The 25829-nt window shown below is 45.3% G+C and overlaps 1 protein-coding gene across 2 annotated transcripts in view; it reads left to right on the forward strand.

Annotated features, from left to right (window-relative positions):
- The window catches only part of ASAP1 (ArfGAP with SH3 domain, ankyrin repeat and PH domain 1), a 340720-nt gene that overhangs the window by 270830 nt on the left and 44061 nt on the right, over positions 1 to 25829 (forward strand). For both annotated transcript variants that reach the window (XM_010844319.1, XM_010844320.1), the window contains exons 9-15: positions 1253 to 1328; positions 2749 to 2835; positions 9266 to 9366; positions 10309 to 10378; positions 19628 to 19715; positions 21792 to 21840; positions 24968 to 25131. In XM_010844319.1, coding sequence (XP_010842621.1) covers positions 1253 to 1328; positions 2749 to 2835; positions 9266 to 9366; positions 10309 to 10378; positions 19628 to 19715; positions 21792 to 21840; positions 24968 to 25131 — 635 coding nt within the window. The remainder of the gene's footprint in view (positions 1 to 1252; positions 1329 to 2748; positions 2836 to 9265; positions 9367 to 10308; positions 10379 to 19627; positions 19716 to 21791; positions 21841 to 24967; positions 25132 to 25829) is intronic.

Here is a 25829-nt window from a genome sequence, read left to right on the forward strand (position 1 = left end):
CCCCCACCCGCACCCCCGCTTCCCACCAAAAACCAGAAGTTGGCCCTAAAAGTAATCATCTGAGAGGGACTCAGCTCAGCCTCGTCCTCCTAGGCTGTGTTGATTCTTTGATTTTATTTTGCCCAAGTAATGTATGATCTTAAGAAAACATTTAGAAAATGGAGCTATTGGGGAAAAAATTGGGGCAGGGGAAGGGGACTCGTAATCTCCTTACTCAGAAATTTACTGTTTACGTATGTGATTTGTTTGGTTTACAAACATTGGATCGTACTGTAGATTAAAATCATTCCTCCTTGTGTGGACTTTTCTTAGTCTAGTCATGTTCAGAAGAATTTAACTGTAGGCACATAAACCGCCTGGGTCTGTCTTCAGCCTTTTGACTGGTAGGGATTATCCCTCCTTCCAGCCCACCTTCACTGCTGGTAAAGAACTTCACATTTTTATCAGTACCATCTCAAACTGAAACCATCCCTCTTTCTCCATAAAAAATGTATATTTTATAACATTCCTTGCAGGCTGTTCAGATCTCTGTTTGCTTCTTCTTCACCTGGAGCAGCACTGTCCAGTAGAACTTTCTTTAAATTTATTTTTAATTGAAAGATAATTGCTTTACGATATTATGTTGGTTTCTGCCATACTGAAGTGATGGAAGTGCTGATATTCTTTCCTGTCTCACCTGGTATACACCAGCCACACGTGATGACTGAGCACTTGAAATGTGGCTGGTGAGTCTTCATGAACTGAAAGCTTTCCGAATTCATTGGTACCACTGATTCGACAGCCTTTGTTTCAAAAATGTTGGGACACAGAGATCTTGGGAAACAGAACCCTTGCTGACTGTCCTCTGCCCTTTATTGCTGTCCTTAATGTCCAGTTCAGCTTCATTTACTCCACTGGTTTATGTGTCTGTCTCTTTTGAATTCAAATTTGGCACAACCATGAAGAAATGTACTTCGTATGAATGAGAGTGTTGGGACTATAGCTGTTGCTTGCAGTATCCATGTGACAGCTGCTGGCATAGGTCAAATGGTGCCTGTAACTTGGGCTCCCCTCGTAGCTCAGCCAGTAAAGAATCTTCCTGCCTATAATTTGTCAGTACCTCTTTATAAAATACTGAAATTAGTTTTGTAAGTGTTTTGTATAGATATATGGGTAGTGTAAATGTGTACCTATGGAAATTCAGATTTTTCAGGTAACTATGGTTCATATTGTTTTTTGAAAACCGCTGGTAAATCTCTGTTTTCCATTGTAGTTTCTTTCAAGATGGTTTGAAAACAGCTGATAAATTGAAACAGTACATTGAAAAGCTGGCTGCTGATTTGTATAATGTAAGTTCTTTATAAAATGCATACACTTTAACTTTGCTTTTGTGGGTAAATAACAGTAAGTTTGTAATCTGTATTCCAAGAGTGCTAAAGAAAAGAAGACAGGGTGAAATGATGTGTCAGCATAAACCTAAGGCCGATAAACTTGTTTTTCCCCTCCAGTTTAACTCAGAGACATCATCCCTGGTCAGATATTCCAGAGTATGTTTCTGGGACATAGGAAGAGCAGGGTAGGGCAGGGAGCAGGGGGATGGCCATTGGTTCTGAGTGGCTATCATCACACGAGTGCCCTTTCGTCAGCAGTTGCAGAAAGACAAAAAGAAATTTTTATCCTGGGACGAAAGCAGCTAAGTGACTGTCTCTGAATAAGCAGATATTTATGATTTTTTTTCTTGCTTGCTTGTTTTATATTTCCTCCCCTTTCTTTCCCCCTACTGTCTATGTTTTGCCTTTATAAGAAGAAAATCAAGAGGAAAACTTTTTTGAGAAAAAAACTAAATGCTTATGTAGAAATCTCAAATTTGTTCTTCATGAACCAGTTGGCAATGAATAATATTAAAAGTATATACGAGGACCTAATGTACAGCACATGGAACTCTACCCAGTGTTATGCGGCAGCCTGGATGGGAGGGGATTTTGGGGGAGAATGGATACTGGCATACGTATGGCTGAGTCCCTTTGTGTTCACCTGAAATTACCGCAGCATTGTGAATCGGCTGTACCCCAATACGAAATAAAAAGGAGAAAGTTTGGGGAGGGAAATGAACATTCACTTTCAAATTTAAAAAAGAAAGTATGTGTTTAGGAGTGTAACTGCATGTTTTCAAATAAGGTTTTAGTGTTACAAATGATATTCTGATAGAACTTCAAAAATACACAGCTGTGAATTTTTTCTGATTTTTCTTGAATAAGCTAACATGGCTCAGGTTGCAGTTAAAATTCCAAGTAATTAGGAAAAGCAGCACCAAAGAAAAAGAAAAGAAGAAAGGAAAACAGCACCAGTCCCTTGCCCTTGTGTAAACTTTGTAAACTTTCGTCCATGCGTTAGCTCTGGGATTCCGGTCATTCTGGGGGTTGTCTTCTGGCCCATTCAGTCACATCATGGTATTTCCACCCTTTGAAAAACTCAAATGACTCAGTGTTACTTCTTACCTTTGTTTAAAATAGTCCTTCTGAGTTAATTGTCTAGCCTAGACATACTATGTAATAAGGAAGCATGTTGCATTATTCACTAATTTCCAACCTCACTGGTAGTTTAAGAAGAAGAGAAAATCATGCCTGTCAAAAATGAGACCATGCGAAGGACTTTAATAAGGAAATCAACTGTATAATTGTTTGATGAGTGGTATCTATTTGGATGAGTTAAACTCTGCTCATAAATGTATGAGAGATGAGTGATAGAAGAAATGTTTTTCTCTCATAGATCAAACAGACCCAGGACGAAGAAAAGAAACAGCTGACCGCACTCCGAGACCTAATAAAGTCCTCGCTCCAACTCGATCAGAAAGAAGTAGGTGGTCTCTGTGTTTCCAGCAGGGCTAACTTCTGAGTGGGGCCTTGTATCCTGATCTGCAGAACAAGCATAGGGAGGGCTTCCTGCCAGGGTGGTCATGGTGGTGGTGGGGATAGATGAGACCCAAGATACAGCTGTCATCTAAAACACAGTAGAAACAGCCTCTAAGTTCCCATTCCCTCCTTGTAAAAAAAAAAACAAAAAATGATGTGCCCAGTTCCATGACCAGGTTCGCCATCCTGGCTTAAAGAGGTGTGCTTCAGAAGAGCATCCCCCCAGGCTTTAAAGAGTAAGCATTGATGATCACACCCCCATTCCAGGCAGCTAAGAGGAACCTGTCTCATTCTACCAGAAAAATAGAGAACTTATTTTGATGCAGAGCTTTTGTCACCACAGTTAGAAAAATTAATGTGAGGTTGTCCTTGCGGGCTGAAACAGAGTATACAGTGAATGGTTAAGTGTTAAATGAATGCAATACACATCCTTAATTACTAGTCTCATCTGTTCATTTGTTTGGTCAAGCATTTAATGAATACTTACCGTGTGCCAACAACTGTTCTAGGCACTGAACTTGGGTCCCTTCCATCAAGGAGCTCATTGCCTAGTAGGTAATAGTCAGCCGTGTGGACCAGCGATCAGACCTACAGCAGTATGGAGGCTGTAAGAGATTGGGAGGGGCCGTGCCAGAAAAGAGAAGAAGCCAGAAAGACTCAGGCGGAGTCCGCAGCCCACCTACAGCTTGGGGCAGGGTGGGTGGAGGAGTGAGACATGCTGCTTCTGAGGCAAAAACCCAGACATGGTTGTGGGGGACCTGGGGTGCAACTGAAGGGAAGGGACTTCATGTGAAGGGCACATGGAGTAGTGAGCACCATTCACCGCATGGGAGAACGTAGTGCTTATGTTATAAAATTACTATGGATTCAGTTTAAGTGCAATACTTAATCAAAATCACACAAAATACAGCACTTTTTTATAGTTTCAGTTCCTCTCTGTATTATCTCACAATTGCAAGCTGATTTTTGTTTGTTTAATTTTTGGCTGCCCCGTGCATCATGTGGGAATCTTAGTTCCCCAACCAAGGACTGGACCCACCCTTCCTGCAGAGAAAGGCAGTCTTAACCACTGGACCACTGGGGGAAGTGTCCGTCCCCCACCCCCCAACCCCCCCACCACCCCCCCACCCCCGGTTTTTTTTTTAAATGTTGCAAACTAACCCTCTGTAAATTCCTAAAGTTTCCAAAAGGGGTTCAAGGAGTCCAAAACAGGAACAGAGCAACCCCCCTCAAGCATGCACCAGCACCATTAATCTTAAAGCAACCTTGAAGGTTCCCTTGACTGAATGACTGTCACCCTCTACCCTCCTGCCTCCTCAAATCCAGTTTTTATATAAATCCTGGGTGTTCACGCAGTGAGTGGAGCCTGTAGCCCTGCTCTGAGAACCTGCTGATCCCTGGGAGGAGGCACCAAGGGGCTGGGAGGCGTGTGGGCTCATACCCAGCTCATCCAGTCTCTGCAGCGTCTGCACCTGTGCTCTGAGGCCTCAGACCACGCTTATTGCTGGCCCTGGGAGAAGCTGTCTCCTGTAGCTTCTTCTTACTTTTCAGCCTAAGAGCCCTAGAAATACCCAAATGGAGAGGTAAGAGCTAGGTCTCTGTCTGGGGAGAAAACGACACGGTTTTCAGCTGGCAGTTGTATACTTAAGCACTTCCTACCTTTGTTTTGTCACACGGATTACCTCTTTCCTGTGCTTGGAAGCTTTCTTGGGAGAAAAAAGAAAAAAAGACTATTACAGTCCCTTTTTGTTTTGCATAAAGACTATTCTGCTCACACTAGTTAAACAGCATAGTTGCATCTAAGCCTCTCATACACATGAGGAAATCCACATGGTTTATTTCAGTTCCACCCCAAATTAATAAATAAGTTTTCATTAACACCATGTCCAGAGTATTTTACAAGTAAAGTTGACTTTTCGTAACATGGCTATCCCATTCTTATGGTGTTTATCATCTCCTATCACAATATATGTTTAGAAAGTAATGATTTTTAATGACTTGGTAAAAGACTGTCCACCAGAGAGTTCTTGCACTCCAGTTTGGGAAGAGTGGAAGGTAATCTAAAATAAGGACTTGAGAATTAAAGTCACCCATCAAATCATTCAGCCTTCTCACCCCCACCGGCTTCAGCCTGACTCCATTAAAGGAAGCTTCAAGAATTTGAACTCTAAATAGGATCTGTGGATTTTTGGTACACTCATTTTTTCCTTGTCACAATTCTTTATTGACTTTTGGCAAATGTTTCAGGAAATTAGTTAGGTTTTTATAATAGCCTAACTTTGTAAAGCTGAGCGCCGAAGAATTGATGCTTTTGAACTGTGGTGTTGGAGAAGACTCTTGAGAGTCCCTTGGACTGCAAGGAGATCCAACCAGTCCATTCTAAAGGAGATCAGCCCTGGGTGTTCATTGGAAGGAATGATGCTAAAGCTGAAACTCCAGTACTTTGGCCACCTCATGTGAAGATTTGACTCATTGGAAAAGACTCTGATACTGGGAGGGATTCGGGGCAGGAGGAGAAGGGGACGACAGAGGATGAAATGGCCGGATGGCATCACCAACTCGATGGACATGAGTTTGAGTGAACTCTGGGAGATGGTGACGGACAGGGAGGCCTGGCGTGCTGCGATTCATGGGGTCGCAAAGAGTCGGACACGACTGAGCATTGGACTGAACTGAACTGAACTTTGTAAAAGGACTGTTTGCCTTAATACTATTTTCAGGGTTGAAATATTTGATTTTTAATGATGCTATTCATAAATTGTTCCCCAAACTCCACCTTTTTCTTTGAGTCTGTCTCAGTAACCCATCTTACTTTGCAAACCATGTATTTTGCTCATCTCTCCTTTCACAGTATCTGGTACGTTGCCTGGCACCCCAAAACAACTAGTAAATATTTAGTAAGATGAAACAAAAGAACTCCTCTGCCCACTCCATTCATACCTTACATTAGAAATTTGAAGCTTCTCTAAATAGAGGTTTAGTTTTAAATTGGATGCCAGAAACAATTATAAGCCATTAAGTCAATGAGGGTGTAATTGCTTGCAGTTTTAGAGGATGTAAGATTCTGCTCCTTAGTAATGCATCTTATATGTTAATAAGGTTTTCTAATAAGAAAGTAAGCTAATTTGTACTGCTAATAGAGAATGGGAAATTGAACTAAAAAAGTACCACCATAGTTTCTCATTCTATAGTTTATATCTCTTCAGTCACATCATGGAATTTCTCCAAGGTTTTCTTTTTAAGTTTAGTTTTAAATTGCTTGCCTGAATGAGTTTCTCATTTGCATCTCTCTTTCCTTTGCACATATTGGTTCCTGTTCTGCTGTTAGAAGATTCAGAGCCTATTTCATGCCTTCAGTTGTGCTTTGTTTAGTTACTGTGTGTGTGAGAGTCACTCAGTTGTGTCCGATTCTTTGCGACCCCATGAACTGCAGCCTGCCAGGCTCCTGTGTCCATGAATTCTTCAGGCCAGAATACTGGAGTGGGTGGCCTTTCCTTTTTCCAGATTGTTTTGTTATTAAGTGTTAACAATTCTCCAAGATTTACTTTCTTGAAAGATAGAATCCTCTTTTTGTTTATCTGGAGTGCTATGCTGAACCATCATTTCTCAATATCATAATCATTTGTGTGACTTTCTTAGGTCATAAAACTCAGTAGTTAGTTTAGGATTGTTGATGCTACTTCTGACTCATCACTTCCTTCCTGCTTGGTTTAATGAAACAGACTTCTGGGGTCAAAGCCTAGGCTTCAGCCACTTTATTCACCTTTAAAACCATGTTTGTCTGATACAAAGCAAAGAATACTCAATCTGCTTGTTATTCAGAATTTTAAGTTAATTTAGGCTAGTAAAAATATATGTAAGGAATGTCTTAGTAGTAAGTTTACAGAATACAATAGTTTTCATCAGTTATCACCATCTGAATCCTTATTTTTTAAAAAAAAAGTACTTTTACTTTTTTAAACTTGGACCTTTATCTTAAATGTTAGCAGCCCAGTTAAGGTGAAAGAGGAATAGTTTTTAAAGCATTCAGACAGACTAGGAATTATGTGAGCAGATAAAGAGAAGTTCATTGAAAAGGGGTCCAAGGAAGATAGTTATTCTTTTAATAAGAATCTATATCAAGGAGATGTTAGAGTTTGTTTTTAATGTTGTGGGGAGGTGTAGATGTGGCAAAGATACCTGTTAAGTAATGTTCCGTAGTTACGTGATTTCCCTGGGATTTCACTGGGTTAAGGCAGGAATTCTGTGGGTTTCATTTATCCCAGCCTGTGAATTTTGTCTCAGTAGCTCAAGTCTCTACCATCTGATCTGATCTTCTGTCCTCGTATTTCTTGACTGGTATTGTGGACACACTGCTGCCTCCTTGAAAAAAAAAACCCAGGTGTCCCCCTCGTTGCATTGGGGGTGTCCCCACCGTTGCATTGGGGTGTCCCTGGAGACACTGGAGGAGGCAGACTCTTGCCTGTTTGGTATGAGGTTCGGCCCCTCGGTCACAGCTCCTGAGTCCAAGGCTGTAGACCCTGGTTGAAAGTAAACCTGGAGGGGAGTTTTTCAACATTCCTAGGCTCTACCCTTCCCCAGATGATTAAAACTGTCCAATGATACATTTCAGCTGGAGGGAATCTGGCCAGTTAAAGAAATGACTCAGATTAAGAAAACAAGCAAGGACTTCCCTGGTGGTCCAGTGGTTAAGACTCTGAGCTCCCAATGGAGGGGGCATAGGTTCGATCCCTGGTTGGGGAACTAAACTCCACAAGCTGCATGTCCAATAAAAAAATAAAATAAACAAACCAAGCAGAGTTTGTAACCTCTTTAGTCTAAGCCCGGTACAGCGTGCAGTCAGCTCTCAGTTACCCACACTAGAGAGCAGGACAGCGGGGGCCAAGGGTGAGCATCCAATTCCAGGACAGGCTGTATCCCAGCCAGCGTCATCAGCACGTTTGCGGCACCTGGATTTTAGGGAGCATCTGGGGCATGCTTTTGAACAGTGAACTCATGGTGTGTATGCAATAGCCCTACAGGTTTCCCTGCAGCTGTTACTGACATTCACCAAGCACTCGCCAAGCACACGCTGTTGGTCCAGGGGATCTTGAAGGCCAGGGAGAGGCCGTGGGTGATCATTAGTAAATGTGCCTCAGCCTCCTGCCTCTTCTCCATCACATTTCAGGGCTTGCTTCTGAGCTGTTTATTGTTATTTTTATTAAATTCTCTTCACTTCACATAAATTGTAGGAAAACAAAGGGTCTTCCTACCACTTGCTGTTTTCTTTAGACTTAGTAAGTAAAGAACTGGGTTTTTTTTACACATAAACATGTTGAGGTTTGTCAGCCCTTCAATCTTGGTGAAGCGTGTACTTCCTCTTCCATCCAGCTTTCTTTTCCCTCTGTTCTCAAGTGACCTGAAATGAAACTTGATGAAGATGTTTTATTATCCTGCCACGCAAAGTTTATCATGACTCTGAAGTGTGAGAGATACCCGATGTTAATTACCTTTGCAGTGATGTTGTCTCTCTGTGTTGTAAAAACTGCTTAGCCTATAAACAATAAGACTATCAATGAAATTAACTGTATTTTCAAATGTTCTGCCTTTTTTTCCCTCTTGCTTTTGCCCTTCCTGATCGAAGTCTAGGAGAGTAAGTCAATGCTTTTTGTCAGACCGTACTGTGTGTCTAACGCCCCATGTGCCCGTCTACCATTCAGCGTTGTGGGTTCTTTTCTTACCTTTCCACAGTGCAGTCTTTAGAAATGAGGAGGACGCACTCGTGGATGTTAAACCGAGCTTGTCTGCATCTGTGTTGTCCTGTCACCATGTCATACGCTTTTCCCTGCCACCGAGTCATCCTTTTAAATGCAAAGCGTGGGTATAGGTGTATTCTTACAGAGGACTCGTTAGTTGCAAAACAAGAGTTTTATTGCAGTTCTTCTTCCCTCACTGAGAAGGGGTGCTTTTTGTTGGGGATGTTTTAGCAGAAAAGGTGAAGGAGGGGCAGCGTGCCCGGAGGAGGAACTCTCGGGGTGTATGAGCTTTGCTGGGTGCCCACCTCGCTTCCCCTAGCCCTCTCTGCACTCGCCTCTGCTGCCAGCGTAGACTGGTTTGAGTCCTAGAACAGCTTGCCGCTGCAGTGTCTCTGAGGTAGAGCTGGCTTCCGGACTAGAAATAGGAGACCCGGACCCCAGCCCTCAGCTCAGGCTTGTCTGGCAATTGCTCACCTGCCCAGTTTCCTCCACTAGTATATGATCAAGGACCTGGCGGCTCTCAAAAGTCCACAATTCTCTTAGCTCCAGACCAACAGACCAAGGCTCCGTGGCAGACTAGAGTCAAGGAGTGGAGAATTGTCTCCAGCATGAGTCTAATCTGTGACGTCTCCTCTCTAGGATTCCCAGAGCCGGCAGGGAGGCTACAGCATGCACCAGCTGCAGGGCAACAAGGAATACGGCAGCGAGAAGAAGGGCTACCTGCTGAAGAAGAGTGACGGGTATGTCCACAGCCAGCCCAGGGTCCCCTGTGTGCTCAGCATCCTCCCAGGGGCTAGTAACCTAGGGACCTGCCCCCGCCTCTCAGGCAGGGAGACGCACTTACAGTCTCCCGTGCACCAGCTTCGAACGATGCTTCCCTCAGGCAAGTCTGAGAGTTAACCTGCTGTCTTTAGAAGTAGTGGTAACTGGTCTATGTCCACAGATGGCACCTGTGACTTGTAATGTGTGGTTTGAGGAAGGCAGGGACTGTCCCCGTGAGTTCAGCAGATACCTTCTGGGAGTCCTACATGCCAGGCCCTGTTGTGGACACTGGGGATGTAGCTCTGAACCAAAGAAAGTCCTTATCGTTACAGAGCTTACATGCTCACCAGGGAGACAGACAATAAAGAAGGAAATACATTTATACATAAATGTATAGAAAATGTAGAATGCTGTTTTATAGGTCTGAAATTTTAACTATTCTAGATGATACCCAAAGTATCTTAAAACAGCTTGCTTTTTCAACCAACAGTATGCTTCAGAAATCTGCGTAGGTCCGCACATATTGTAGTTGTGTTATTCTTTTTAAATGCCTGTAATCATTTATCCGTTCTCCTGCTATCAGATTTCTGTTGCCGTCTCCCGTTTTCACTATCAACAGCAGTGCTCTGGGCTTCCCTGGCGGCCAGTGGTTAAGACTCTGTGCTTCCACTGCAGGGGACACAGGTTCAGTCCCTGCTCAGGGAAGTTCCACATGCTGTGAGGTGCGGCCAGAGCGGGAAAAAACCAGTGCTCTGGTGCCTCCCTGTGTGCCTGCTAGTCTGCGTTCCCCTCCCCCTGGGGTAATAAACGGCAGCCCAGACCCTGGCTTGTGGGGGGTTTTTGTGATGATGGTCAAGCATGACACCGCACAGCTGCATGAAGCGGGTGCTGTATCGGGTCGTGATTGGCTCCATCCTCAGGATCCGGAAAGTGTGGCAGAGAAGGAAGTGCTCCGTCAAGAACGGGATCCTGACCATCTCCCATGCCACGGTAAGTGTATCTGCTTGTTCACCACCCTTGTGTCTGCGATGCCTTCTGGCCACATGGCCCGGAAAGCAAGCGCATGCTGTAACCAGCCTGAAACTCTGCTCCCGTGTGTTTAACGTGTGGGGTTCAGTCAGAGGGTTTAGGAGATTCCTTCACGAAGGAAGTCTGTCCTTCTTCGTCCTGCCTGGTTCTCCTGCTCCACCAGAACTTTGCCTTCTGCTCCCTCGAAACCGAATCGGGCGTTCCTTACTTTTTTCATCTCATCTCTGGGAAAATATTATTGGCTGTTCTGAAGTTTGAACACATCTAGATGCTACCCAAATTATCTCAACAGCTGGCTCTTTTTTCAGAAATCTGTGTAACTTCACACATATTTGGAAAACCTAAAGTTTTCTGAATGCCAGGTTCACCATTTGCCTGGAGAAAAGCAGTTAGCCAGAGGTGCTGGTGCGATTGAATGAGGCACCATGCTGTGTGTGGGCCACAGGTAATAGCAGTTGGTATTTGTGTTACCAGCTAGTACCAAAGAGAAGTTGCTATTTGTGCTACCTCATCCTCGGACATCCCTGTAGGTACTGAAATCTGTTGACAGGCAGCCTGCCCTGCTGCAAACATTGGAAATCGTGAGTCCACCTCTCCTGCGCCCGGAGCAGCCCAGGGGAAGTGGGTCCTCTCCACCTAACCTCTGACCACCTCCCACTGGTTTGTGTTAACCTGGTCCCTACTTTTCATGGGCTTCAGGCCACACTTTTTTTACTGCCAGTTACATCGCTTTGTAATCACATAACCTGCCCCCACAGAAAGATCTCTGTGGCCAGTTTTAGCTAGCTTCTCCAGACTTTGCAAACACCTCTGATTCCTTAGAAACAGGTTGAAAATCAGGGCCAGCAGTTTCCTGAGAAAACATGCGGAATTCAGTGACCTTTTGAAAAGTGGATAAAACAGCTTTTTTCGGTCAGGAAATACAGGGTCTTTGTTTGGGACCCCTTAATTAAGACAGGGGAATTCCTCATGCTGGAAAGGCCCAGTCACTTTGGCAGGTTCTTCTTACCAGGTTGACTTGGGAGAGGGTCAAGTATGTGTTTAGATTGGCGAGCCATGGCCTGTTGGCTTGACCACACACTCGCGTTCTGCTCCAGGGACCGTTCGTCTCTCCAGCTGACTGTTTTGGAAAAAATCCATTTTCTGTATACCTGCACACATGCCGAGATTTCTTCTACAATTTCACTGCTTCGCACATACCTGTTCAAAGACAATTTTTTTTTTAGTTTACTATTCAAAGTAATGCAGCACTTGGGGAATCAAATTCAGTGAAAACCTCTGAATCAGCTGTCACAGTAATATTGATTGTGTCTAGTATCTGTTCAGTGCAGCATGAGATGTTTTCATTTCAAAACGCCAATTCTGACAAATCTATGGCAAATGTTAGCATAAAGCTTAAGGATAAAACTGTTTATGTTAAGCCACTAGACTATTATAAATAAATTTCTGTATCTTTGTATTGTTTGCTTTTACTTTAGTTTTTTAGCATAAGCATTGCATTATCAGTATATAATACAATAGAACAAGATATCGAAGAAAGAAAATATAAGGATTATATGTGAAGTACCCCTTGACCATAATAATCCTGAGAAATTAATTTCAAAGGTATAAGAAGCTAGTGTCCTGTTCACCTCTGAGTTCCCAGTGCCTGTGCTCTTTCTACTATATAATAGTCCTTTCCTCTGATGCCAGCTTTTGTTAAGATACTTTACTCCTCACTTGTCAACTGGGATGTTAACAGTACCTGCCTTTCAGTGTCACGAGAGTTAGATGATTCATTTAAAGCTTTATAGAACCTGGACCACGGTAAGTGTCACTCAGTCGTGTCTGACTCTCTGCGATTCCATGGACTGTAGCCTGTCAGGCTATGTCTCTGAGATTCTCCAGGCAGGAATACTGGAATGGGTTGCCATTCCCTTCTCCAGGGGATCTTCCCAATCCTGGGATTGAACCCACATCTCCCACATTTCAGGCAGATTTATATTTACCATCTGAGTCACCAGGGAAGCCAAATGTCTGGTAAACTTAAATGATTACTCATCTTTGCTGGTGGTTAAGGCTCCGAGCTTCCAATGCAGGGGGCATGGGTTCCCTGGTCAGGGAACTAACATCCCACATGCCACGTGGTGTAACCAAAAAAAAAAAGTTTTAAAAAATCTGATTGGGGTGACGTCACCCATCACTGTGGGCCCAGACTGCCATGATTTGAGTCAAAATAACACTAAATTCCTCATAGTAGTGCCCAATTCATAGGTATATGTAAAGATTAAGTGAGTTCATTGATTCCAAGTAATTAGAACACAATGGGAGTTGGAAGTAGCCCTCAATAAATGTCAGCTATCATTATTGCTGTTACGATCATCTTCTTCCCTCATGTGTTAACATCTCGTGTTTAATCTCACTTACTGGAATTCCTTTGTACTGCTGTTTCTTCCTGGAAGGACTTGATGAAGCTCATCTGAGGCACCTGTCCTCTCATAGGAATTTCATTTCTTCCTGTTAGAAGTGGACAACACTTCTGGCACCTCCAGGCATCACACTAGAGCAAGAATCTGATTCTCTGTCCCTATCCTTGGGCTCTTTAGACCCACAGGCATTTTCCAGGGAATCTTGTTCTCCATCTTGTCCAGAGCCCGGAAGATAACATTCAGCTTCAGGACTTCAACAGAGGCTCTGAAAGCCCGCTCACAACAGGTTGCTCCCCACCTTGCAGAGTGTTCAATAACCTGGTTTGTGTGATTGGCCTCTGTGGAGGCCAGCCTGGACCCTGCCCACTTCCACATCTTTGTCCCTGTTGTCACTGCAGGAAGAGACCATTTTCCTCTCCCCACGAGATCAGACGCAGCACTGTGAATTATAAAAGGGCAAATCCTGGAGCTGATTAGACCTGGGCTCCAACTCCTGGAGGAATGATGCTAAAGCTGAAACTCCAGTACTTTGGCCACCTCATGTGAAGAGTTGACTCATTGGAAAAGACTCTGATGCTGGGAGGGACTGGGGGCAGGAGGAGAAGGGGACGACAGAGGGTGAGATGGCTGGATGGCATCACTGACTCAATGGACGTGAGTCTGAGTGAACTCCGGGAGTTGGTGATGGACAGGGAGGCCTGGCGTGCTGCGATTCATGGGGTCGCAAAGAGTCGGACACGACTGAGCGACTGAACTGAACTGAACCAACTCCTGAAACAAGCTGTAGGACCTTGGATAAGTTACTCAAGGCTTTAGAGCCTCCGTTTTCTCTGATGTCAAATTTGTATAATTTGCTTATTAAGATATCTTATTCCCTTCTAACTTCCCAAGTGACTCAGTGGTAAAGAATCCACCTGCAAATGCAGGAGATAAGGTTTAGGTGCTCAATAAATGAAAACCACTACCTTGCCCCCCAAAAAACCAAAATACTTTGCAAAAGCCAGAAGTTTTAATGTACTAAATTTTTGGAGTTAAGATCTCTCTTCAGTGGTAGGTGTTCAGTGCATGCCTAACTTCTTATCCAGGATTTGTGTGGTTGTTGATGGTGTACCAAACATATGTGTCCCTCTAAGGCATGGTAGGTGTCTAAATAAATATTGAACAAAAATTGAAATGAGTGTAAAGATCTAAACAGCTGTGTTAGCAAGCATTCGCCTAGGAAATGAAGAGAGCTCTATTATTTTATTTTTACCTCTTTCTACCCAGCAGCCTGAGCCTGGCTGGGTCAGCCTTATTTTCCAAGTAATTAATACTTGTTCACTTGTTTGTGCAGCGAGCAATCCAGCTGAATGATGGGGAGAAATAATTTCATTTCTGGATACTAATTCCAGTAGCAGCTGTTTTCTGCTAACAGAAATACGCCTGCACTAACAACTTCACACTTCCAGCAAAAACTCTTCACCGCAGTGCATGCCGAGCTGTGATGGACAAATGTGTGGTGTTTGTTTTCTTTCAGGAGATGCAGATTCATTCTGTTTCTGCACACATTTGTGATGACTTTCCTAGCTGAAGGGCATCTTCTGTTTAGAGTGGCAGAGCGTTTATGTCAGAGGGGTGATGTCTTCATCACTTCTGTGCAGGGAATGTGTCAAGAGCTTACCGAGTGGAAACATGTTCAGAATCCTGCGAGCAGCTTTGCCACGTGTGTGTGTGTGCACATATGCAAAAATGAACACTTATGTGAATAATGTTAACTGGAAAAAGCAGTTTGCAAAACAATATATACAGATGGAACCAACCCATGTTTTTCTAAAAACAGACTTTTCACACACACGCATATCTTGTTAAACTCAGGTATTAGCCATGAGTGTCCCTGGGTTTAAGTAGGGTTAACAAGTAATGTTCAGTTTCTGCTTTGTACTATCTCTGTCTCCCAGTGTTTCTTCCAGAAATATGCGTTCTTTTAAGGAACAGTAAAAGCTGTAAAAGAACAAGCCTCAAAGTTTTTCAGGGAACAGAGCTGGAACAGTCTTCATTTTTGAAAGACATCGTAACGATGTTGGGGTGGGGGCACTTGGAGCTTTTTAAATTTGCTGTTCAGCAGAGCCTACAGGGGCGCAGGACCCCCCCGCCCCCCGCCCCATCGTTCAAATGCGGGGCCTGGGAGAGCCACCTGCTACATGGAGGGATCTTTGGGAATAATGAAAAGTCTCTTTTCAGCAGTAACTGGAGTCCCCAGCCATCAGCACCAAGACCATCACTTTGATTCGGGCCCTGTCATCGCTCACCAGTCTTACTCTCTCGACTCCTCCCCCAGCCATCTCCCTAGATGTCGGTGGGCTGGTCGGTTCTGCCAGGGGGTCCCATCAGTGTAACTGCCGCGCTCCCGGGAACGTGCGCAAGTCCTCCGCTCCAGCCGTAGTGCCCTCCGTGTTAACTTCCTCATCACCTTTAGCCTTGTCCCTCTCACTCCCAGGGGCCTGCACCCTCGCCTCTCCCCCTCGGTCCTCGCCCAGGGACCAGGCCGCCCCTGGAACCTTGCAGAAGTCCCAATGCCCTCCTGAGCTCAGGCTCTGGGCGCTGGGCATGTCCTCGGTCCTTGGTCGGGTCTGTTTCCCGTATCTGCTGGGTGGCACAGACCGCCTGCCCTTTGTATGTGCTTAGATGGGCTTGAGGCTTCTGCAGTATTTTGTCAAATGCATTAAGTGAAGAGGTGTTTCAAATAGGGTTCTAAAATTTCTCTTTGCATCAATTATAAAAGCTAAATGACCTGAGAAGATACCAGAATAGAAGTTCATATTTGGCGCCTTTGCTCTGTTTATTTCTAGCCCTTACTCTTCTCAGAGGAGGTGTTGTCGTGGACTGTGGCTTCGGGCTGCCGCCGGGGCAGGACTGGGGGGCACGTGGCTGGTTCCCTGGTGCTCCTTCCCGTGGAAGCGGAAGGGATGAACGCCAGGCTCTGTGCTGCTCGTTTACTAGGAGATTTTAGGGACGCCAGTTAAGCTCTCTGTGCCTGTTTCTTCACCTTAGTTAGTAAAAGAAACTAAAAATAGTCCCCTCGCAGGTGGGTACATGAGATAGGTACGCGTAAGGCTGAGAAATGCGTTCATTCATTTGGTAAATATTTATTGAGTGCCTGCTGCATGCCAGACATTTTAGTGAACAAATCAGAAAGATGTGTGCTCTTTGTGGGAAGAAAGACAAGCAGTAAAGGGGAGTGAGAAGAGCCCAGAAGGCAGTACAGTGGAGTGTGAAGGAGTAGGAAGTCCAGGGAGGGAGGTCAGGACAGGACCACCCCTCCCTCCGGGGACTTGGTGGACTTGCTGGTGGGAGGAGCTGAAGGGAGTCGGCCCAGAGGAGTAGGGGGGAGGCCAGTGCCACTCGCTGCCAGCAGGGGGAGCCGCAGGCCAAGTGGCAGGATCCGAAATCAGAAGGAGTCTGAAGGTGGTCCACGGGGGTCCTAACCCAGACTGGGGCTTTTATTCCAAGCGTGGTAGGAGTCATCAACGGTGAGGACTCAATAAATATACATTTCCTTTGTGTCCTTTCCGTTTTTGTTTTTTTGGGGCTTTTTTTGCTTTCCTGTAACATAAACAGTATGAAAGCATTTCCTAAACTGTTCATCAACGTTGTAGCCCAGGGCAGGTCATTTAGTCTGTGATTTTAGTCTGCTGAACTGGCAGGAGAGATTATACCTTCCCTAATCAGTATAGCTGTCAGTTCAGTTCAGTCGCTCAGTCGTGTCTGACTCTTTGCGACCCCATGAATCGCAGCACGCCAGGCATCCCTGTCCATCACCAACTCCCGGAGTTTACCCAAACTCATGTCCATTGAGTTGGTGATGCCATCCAGCCATCTCATCCTCTGTCGTCCCTTACTCCTCCTGCCCCTAATCCCTCCCAGCATCAGGGTCTTTTCCAATGAGTCAACCCTTCGCATGAGGTGGCCAAAGTATTGAAGTTTCAGCTTTAGCATCAGTCCTTCCAAAGAACACCCAGGGCTGATCTCCTTTAGAATGGACTGGTTGGATCTCCTTGCAGTCCAAGGGACTCTCAAGAGTCTTCTCCAACACCACAGTTCAAAAGCATCAATTCTTCGGCACTCAGCTTTCTTCACAGTCCAACTCTCACATCCATACATGACCACAGGAAAAACCATAGCCTTGACTAGACAGACCTTTGTTGGCAAAGTAATGTCTCTGCTTTTTAATATGTTGTCTAGGTTGGTTATAACTTTCCTTCCAACCTGTACATTAGTGCTAAAGGTCTAGAAAGGACTTTGAAATTTGAGGAAGTTACACAAACCTGGCGTTCCAGTGATGACTGTCATGATTCCAAGCCTTCTGGTCCCTTGGTCCGTAGACTCTGTTTCAGCGTCTCACTCCACTTCCTGGTGTTCCTGGGCTCGTGACTGGTCATGTCTCAAAAACTGTGTTCTCTGCTCTCCAGATTCACCCTTGGAGTGGTAGGTCACTTATTCCACTAGCATTTAGAGGAAGAACACTGCAGGCATGACCTGTCTGTCAAGTGAAGTTCATGTCGACATGGCAGCTGTCGGTTCAGCAGACTGGACAGGCTAACACGGGAATGAGGATCACGTGTCATCTTGTCTTTGAAGTTGTGGGTCAGTCATGGAATGACGTACACTGCACAAAGCCCTCGTCCTCAGAAGCTTCCAGATAACATACTTTGAGGTAGCCCATGCTTTGAAATGAAAGCATGGTGCTGTTTAATTTTCCAGAATCAGTTGACACTTAACTGAGTATGTTTTCCTTTTTAAAAATTTTGTCTGTGTTGCTTGGTTGTGTCTGCTGGTGAGGTGGTTCATAAACAGTAGAGTCACGAAGATTTGGGAAGGAAAAAGAAATCCAGTTAACCCTCTGCCACATTCAAATATAAATGGTGTCTCAAAAATTCTTAAGGTCTTTGAAGAGCTTTCTCTATTTAGGTTAAGAAACTTGCAACCCCTTATTACACATAATCATGTAAGCCTGGGAAGTTCTTCCTCGTGTCTGGCTCAGACCTTCTACAATTGGAGGGCCTTTCTCCTCCGTCTGTACAAATGGAAAACAGCTGCCCAACCTTCCCCAGTGACAACCCTTCACGTCCCGGCAGACGGTTAAGTCACGCCCCAGCCTCTTTGCTCCAACCAAATGATGCCTTTAAACCCGCTTCAAAGTCCCCATTTTCCACTCCTTTAATCATCCCTTGATCTTCCCTAAGCTTTTCTGTATCCCCCTTCAGAATGTGGCTGCCACATTGGAACGTGGTAGTCTGCAGTCTCACCATTAACTGGGCTCACTATCTTTTCAGCCTGTCAGATGTCTTTGTCATTCATACGGGAAATCCAGCAATTTTACCAACACGCAAAAGGATGAGGACTAGCAATTCCTTTTACGGTGGACCCAGCCAAAGTTTGTGGTTGTAGCCGCCGGTTTTGGAGACTTGAGGCCTTTAGCAACCCAAACCCCAGATCTGTTCTAAGAAAAATTTGCAGACCCACAACCTCCTTGCCTCCCTATTCTGGGTTTGGCAGTCAGTCTGTAGTACAGGGCACTGTTTCTTCTTAGGCAAAACCGCCCTGTACAGGACTTGACTTCTGGTTTCTATGCCTAAGTCACATGTGCCCACAAAGAACATGAAATCCCTGGATTGTCTTCTCACTTCCTGCCCACAGAGAGCTTGCTTTGGAACAGATAAACTCAGGACATAAGGTATCTAATATCCTTTCTATGTCTGATATCCTTGAAACCACAGAGGAAGATCTCAGAAGTTGTTGAAACGGAAATTAAGTGTCTGGTAGCCATTATTGAGAATGAGAGGCACAGTGTACGTCTGAAGTATTCTTGATCATAATACGCCACTGAGGGGCCCCCTTTCTACTTCCTCTCCCTCTTTTCCCTAAAGACTCAAGTTGGTTGGGTGGTCATGCTCCTGGCGTGGAGGTTGTCAGCATGATGACCTTCAGCTGGGGTGGGCTTGCAGACCTGACTTTTGCAGGCTTCTACTGAAGCACAGCCAGGCCCAGGCACTCAGGCCCTTCACCCCTTGGTCTGCTCCTTCCAGAAACTGGCATTCATCATTGACCAGAGTGTGACCACGGACAGATGCGGGCAGGAGGGCTGGAAGGAGCTCTGAGCAGAGTGATCATGTGGCAAGACTCTTTTAAGGCAAAGCCTACATTAGCATGACTGTCTAGACGCTCCAGAGTCTGTGTGAATTATTAATATATGCGTGACCAAGAGACTGGCCGGGAAGTGATAGGAAATCTTCATTATATTTTCCTCCAGATTTTGGGGTTGGTTAAGCAAAGTCTCATGGGTGGTAACTGTCCTTGTACTTTTGGGGAGAAGTAAAATGAATTTTGTGTGGCAACTAAAATTTGTGGCTACCTGGGACATGGGATTTGCAGTGACTGGTGACTGGGGTCATTGTGAGTGGATAAAGAAACTACACTCAGCTGTGTTTCACAGTAAGTGATTCAAGTGTCAACTCTGCGCTCGTGTACGTGTAGATTCCAGAAAGTCACAGTTCCTTGGGTTATACCCACTGGTCATTGAAAGAGAGATGAATTATCTTGGTTCCATCCTCATTAACCACTGGGACACTTACGCACAGTTAAAAGCCATTGAGTAGGCCGCTTAACTTTTTTTTTTCCTTGTTTAATGAGATTAAGTGTTCCAGTAGGGTGAATTAGACCTTATCGAAGGTATGATGAACTCCTGACCTGGCCCACGGGCACGGGGCCAGCGGGGGTGGCGGGCTGTGTTGCGTTTAACTTCTCTGTTTTCTGTCATGTCCAGTCCAACAGACAGCCAGCCAAGCTGAACCTTCTCACTTGCCAGGTGAAGCCGAATGCCGAGGACAAGAAGTCTTTTGACCTGATATCACGTGAGTCCTTTTTCTCCCGGGTCAGTTACTGTGGATCCTGCCACCTGCCTGTTCCCGTTCTTTGGGTCGGAAGTCATGTGTTTCCCAAGCAGGGCTCCTTGAGAGGAGGTGTATGCTGGGCACACTGCTCTGGGAGGAGCCTGGGTCTCTCTACACAGAACTCACCTGGGGTAGGAAGGCATAAGCGACCTGCAGTGGAGGAGAATCTAGATATGTCCAGTAAACCAGGCCAGTTCTTGACCATGAGCTTTATCCCCTGGGAGGGATTTCCCTGAGCACGTTCCCCTTGTTCTCCTATGTGTGCTGAATCGGTCTTTAATGTGATGCCCAGACATAGGTCTCTTTTAAAAAGTCGCGGGATGACTCTGATGGAAGCGCAGACGGGAGACTTCCCTGGTGGTCCAGTGGTTAAGACTTTGCACTTCCAAATCACGGGGTGCAGGTTCATTCCCTAGTCGGGGAACTAAGATCCCACATGCTATGCAATGTGGTCAAAAAATAAAATTTCAGTTAAAAAATAAGAAAACAGAAGCACGGACATGGACTTGACAGTGAGGCGTGCTGCTATGTCTGCCCAGCTCCAGAGTTTTACCCCTGCAGAATCTCTCTGAAAGGAGAAGTCATTTCCCTGCTGCCAAGAACTGCGTTCTGACGTCCTAAATCAATGACCCTGTGCTCTGTCCTCCATGGGTCGGAGCATGCTTTTGGCCCACCCACCCCCTCAACTGATAGCCTGTGTCCTCATAGTCTTTGGAGGGAAGGGAGATTGTTTTCCTCTAGGCTGGCTCCCTGTGCTTTCATGGGTGCCCCTGGTACTTTAGTACTTTGGCCACCTGATGCAAAGAGCTGATGCTGGGAAAGGCCGAGGGCAGGAGAAGGGGGCAACAGAGGATGCGATGGTTGGATGACATCACCGACTCAATGGACACGAGTTTGCGTAAACTCCGGGAAATAATGACGGACGGGGAAGCCTGGCGTGCTGCAGTCCACAGGGTAGCAAAGAGTCAGACACAACTGAGTGACTCCAGCCACAATATGTGCTGGGTGCTTTATGTCCATGATGGGTAATCCTCTGAAAAACCTTGTCATTTTCCTGTTTCACAGAAGAAAAAACTGAGACTCAGGAAGGTCCAGCGACTTAACATAAAGCCTCAGCAGTAAAGCTGGGGTTCAGCCGGGGCGCTTGGGTTCCAGCACCTGTGTGGTGTACTTGGGCACACGCACCGCCTCTCTCGCAGGAGGTGGGGGTGCCTAGCCTGGAGCAGTCACTGAGTGAGTGACTGCCTAGAAAGTGAAGCGGATAAGACAGTGGTAGTTGGACCTCAGTATATGGAAGCATCCGAGTAAATCCCATATTCTAAGGAAGAGTTTCCTTCATGCACACCTGCCCACACTGCCCAGGTCCAGCTGCCCCCTCCTTACGTGGGTCACACCTTGGAGGATGACCCTCCAGCAGGGCTTGAACCCTCCCTTCCTGAAGCCTGATTTAACCAGAGAGCAACCTCGGGCAGGACTTGTCTGAACATCAGGGCTGCCCTGTGAGTTATGAATTCTTACAAAAAGAAATTCTTTAAAAAGAAAAACCAGTGAAAGGCAAATTGGAAAAGGAAAGTGAAATACTAATACTATGGCAGCTAGCACTCTCCGATTTTTTAAGATCTACTTGAGGGACTTCCCCAGAAGTCCAGTGGTTAAGACTCCAGACTTCCAATGCAGGGGGCGCGGGTTTGATCCCAGGTAGGGGAACTAAGATCCCACATGCCGGGTGGCGTGGTGAAAAAGAAAAAATTGTCTGCTTGACCAGGTGGGACCCATCCCCCTTCCCACTTGTTTTTCAAAAGCAATGCTTAGGCATTGGGTGGTGTTTGCAGTTACCTTCTGTATTCCTGTTTCTCTTCAGAAAAGCAGTATTGACAGAGTGAATCGTGTAACTGCTGAAACAAAAAGGTGCAAAAATAATACCAGAATCCTACTTTCAGTGTGTTCTCCTCAGGAACTTTTAAAATCTGTATTAATACCTGAAGCATGCTGCTTTCTAAGATTTTGCTTTTTTTTTTCTCTTTTTTTGTATTTCAGATAACAGGACGTATCACTTTCAGGCCGAAGATGAGCAGGATTATGTAGCGTAAGTAGTTTTGAAATCACGGCACAAGGCCTTAAACTGAAAAAAGCACCTTTATCTCTTCTGTATAGTATACTTAAAAGTGTTCTTTTTATTACTAAGAACCAGTCCTGGTGGGTTTCCCCTGCTTAGCTGTCAGCCCTGGGCTTTCCCATGGGTCTCTTCTTTTAGTCTGGGGTGCTCAGTCAACTCAGGTGTCCCCTTCAAGGTTCTGCTCAAGCCTCACTGCCCGAGAGGTTTTGCTCCCTCCCCGCAGGCCTCTTCACACCCCTCTGGGTCCCCTGGCTCAGTCTCAGCCCTCTGGAGACCTGGAGCTCCTGAGGACAAGGACTGCGCCTTCTGCATTTCTAATCCCACCATCTACACTTGGAGGGCTTTACTCAGCGCTGGAGTAATTCATGTTTGGGGGAGTGGCTCCATTTGGGATTCTCTCTGGGTTCCAGTAGTTGTGATGGCAGACTTGATTTTGATGGAGGAGATTCTGGCATCCTTCAAATCACACATTTTTCTCCAAGTTACACAGAGGAAGTTCCACTGCCTCATTGAGCTGTTGTCTCATGTGAAAGCATCCAGTGAACTGAGCAGAGAAATCCTTTATCGGCCCACCAAGGAAGGAGGCAGGTCCAGCTGAAGAGCAGCTGAATGTTTGAGGTCAGGCAGACTTGATTTCTAGTCCACAGTCTGCCTGTTAGTGGCTTTTGGATCTTGGTAAGGTCATCCCACCCCGGCTTTCTTGTCCCTGAGAGGGTTACAGGCCTCGCTTGCAGAATTTTGAGACTTGAGATGAAATGTGTGGTGGTGGTGGTGGTTTGGTTGCTGAGTTGTGTCCGACTCATTGCGACCCCATGAACTGTAGCCCACTAGGCTCCTCTGTCCATGGGATTTCCCAGGCAAGATTACCAGAGTGGGTTGCCATTTCCTAAATCCTCATACAGTGCCAATTTTTTTTTTTTACTCCTATAAGCTCAAAGTGGCTTTTAAAGTATTAAAACACAATTATGCACTATTTTACTTTTTAATAATTTTTTATGTGCCGGTTACTTTAAAACAATTTTAAAGGTTTTTGAAGAATTTTCAGAAATAGTTGCTTTGATTCTCAACCCTTTTGAAATGAAGCTATTCTACCACATTTGCTTTATTCTTCCAGAAAATGAATTGTCCTTTAAATGTATATTTTTGGATCATCATGACAAACTTTTTTATTTATTTAATTTGTCATGAGTTCTCAAGTAAAGAGGCAAATGTGGCATAACAGGAGGAACTCTGAAAAAAGGGGGTCAGCAGAGCTGTTTTCTCATCCCAGTCTGACGTCAGTCCCACTATAGGGCTCTGGGCAAGTCACTGAATCTCTCTAGGCCTCTGTCTCTTTAAAGCGTTGTAAACCCTAACTCAGAGGCTTATTGGAGGATTATATTTCAAAAATTGTAAGTACTTGGCACATAGTAGATACTGGTAATATCAGATAGCCAAAATACCAAAATGCCTAAGGAAAGCAGTATAGAGACTCCAGCATTATCAATACTACTGCTAATAAAATGCACAGGGACCTGCCCTATGGAACCCAGATCTTTACATTGTTTTTAACAGAATAATTTCTAGTTTCTAACTTGAGACTACATGATAGAAAAAGTATTTTTTAACTTACAAGGTAGTAATTGCCTACCCGGTCCCTGGACTGTTGGTTTTGTCTGAACAGTTGGGTTTTCTGCATCACAGAGGAAAAGCTGAGCTACACAATCCTGTTTCTCAGGACATGGTGAGGTGAGCACCACCTAGAGTCAAAGCTGTGACTCGCAGTTCACCTACACCAGGCGCTGTGGTTTTTAACTCTCACTGCTGGCTCTGTCACTCCTTCCAAACCTCTTGTAGACAGACTTTGCTTCAAGTGCACACATCCTTCAAGACACAGTTCTGGATCACTGTGTTCTTTATTGAGAGTGGTATTGATTTGGCTTTTTTCCCCCTCTCATTCCTGAAAGAAATATAACTCCTTACAGATTTGGACAATTACTGAAAAGTACAGAGTGAAGGCATTCCATCTGGTTCTTTTTCCTACAGAAAAATCACTCAAGAGACATCTAGTATTCACATTTTGGTGAATTTTTTTTCTAGCCTTTTCCCCACAAAATATACAATTCACGAATACATTTAAATTTGAGATTATATAACTTTTTTTTCCTGTTTATTTCACAAAGCATTATATTGCGAGCATTTCCCCAGTGTCATCCAAAAATTAGTTGGAAACTTAAATTTTAGTATTTGAGTAACTAGTCCACTTTGTGGTTATTTCATACTCTGCTAATCAACCCTGTTGTTGTGTATTTAGGCTGTTTTATGCATAGACTGGTAGTGAAGAGTTATTTTGTTGGGTCCATATTATGGTCATGCTGTATGTATATTTTAATAGCTTGCACTTTTCATTTCATATAACAAACATCAGCATGTTTCTATGTCAGTGTACCTTTTTTGTAAGCATGAATTTTCATGGAAAATGAAATATTCCTTCATTTTCACTTTTAAGTGCCCCTGCTGATATGGACTTCCAAAAACAATGCCTTTTGCTAAGCCCTCTTTCCTGCCTCCTGTTCCTTTCTCACCTGTGCTTTCTCATCCTTTCACTGGGTTGAGCCCATGCTGAGTCCTCTTCCTCCCTTTATTCTGGCTGCATGTAAATACAGGTATCATGGGTTTCCCAGGTGGTATTAGTGGTGAAGAATCTGCCTGCCAACACAGGAGGTACAAGAGATGTGTCTTCAATCCCTGGGTCAGGAAGATCCCCTGAAGAAGGAAGTGGCAACACACAGTATTCGTGCCTGGAAAATCCCATGGACAGAGGAGCCTGGCGGGCTACAGTCCACGGGGTCGCAGAGAGCCGGACATGACTGAGCACACAGCATGTGTGTTCACACAAGCCTCTGGTCACTGATGTTCACCATCTCATCTCACCTTGCGCGCTTTTCTCCTGTCTGTTGTTTTCCAATCTCTGACTCTTTCTTCCAGGTTTAATTTCTTTCATTTTCCCTCCTGTTACTGCTTGAGTTCTAGATGAAGATCCGAGTTGTTTGCAGGGGAAGGAGAAGGCAGCGGCCAGCCAGGCGCTCACGTCTCCTTCCTCCTGTTCTGGTGGCAGGTGGATCTCGGTGCTGACGAACAGCAAAGAGGAGGCCCTCACCATGGCCTTCCGGGGGGAACAGAGTGCTGGGGAGAGCAGCCTGGAGGAGCTGACGAAGGCCATCATCGAGGACGTGCAGCGGCTCCCGGGCAACGACGTCTGCTGCGACTGCGGCTCGGCAGGTATTCTGGCTAGGGCTGTAAGTGAGCGCGTCGTTCGCACACCCAGCACATACTCCCAACCTGAATGGTTCCCACCTCCGAGTGCGGTCACCCGTGCTGTCCGCTCCATCTGGGACATCCCCCCCAGCACCGCCTTGTTCTCCCTAAACAGCACCTGCCAAGATGCCCCCTGTCCTGGAAGGCCCAGTTAGATCAGCATTATGGACGTGGAGTCCGTCACCCTGGGTTCGAATCACCAGCCCGCTCCTCACAGTCTGGACCACCTCATGCCCGGTCCCCAGCTAGTCTCATCTTCAGTTTCGTCGTCTGAAAAGTAGGATGACGAACGAAGTTCAGCTGCCGCGAGGAAGCAGTGGAATGGTGTCTCCAAAACTGGCTGGCACACGGTGCCTCTCTGTCCTTCCTTTCTGTTCTGTAAAACTTCCCCAACCTCTGTATCACACGGGTGTTCTCAGATGGCATCTGTGTTGTTTCCATATTGACACTGTGTGCGTGCTTAGTCGCTCAGTCGTGTCCAACTCCGTGACCCTATGAACTATAGCCCACCAGGCTCCTTATCCATGGGATTCTCCAAGGAAGAATACTGGAGTAGGTTGCCATGCCCTCCTTCAGGGGATCTTCTTGACCCAGGGATCAAACTCACATCTCTTAGGTCTCCTGCATTGGTAGGTGGGTTCTTTAGCACCACCTGGAAAGCA

The sequence above is a fragment of the Bison bison genome, unplaced genomic scaffold (assembly GCF_000754665.1).
Source record: "Bison bison bison isolate TAMUID 2011002044 unplaced genomic scaffold, Bison_UMD1.0 scf7180017864199, whole genome shotgun sequence".
In the NCBI taxonomy this organism is placed as follows: domain Eukaryota; kingdom Metazoa; phylum Chordata; class Mammalia; order Artiodactyla; family Bovidae; genus Bison; species Bison bison.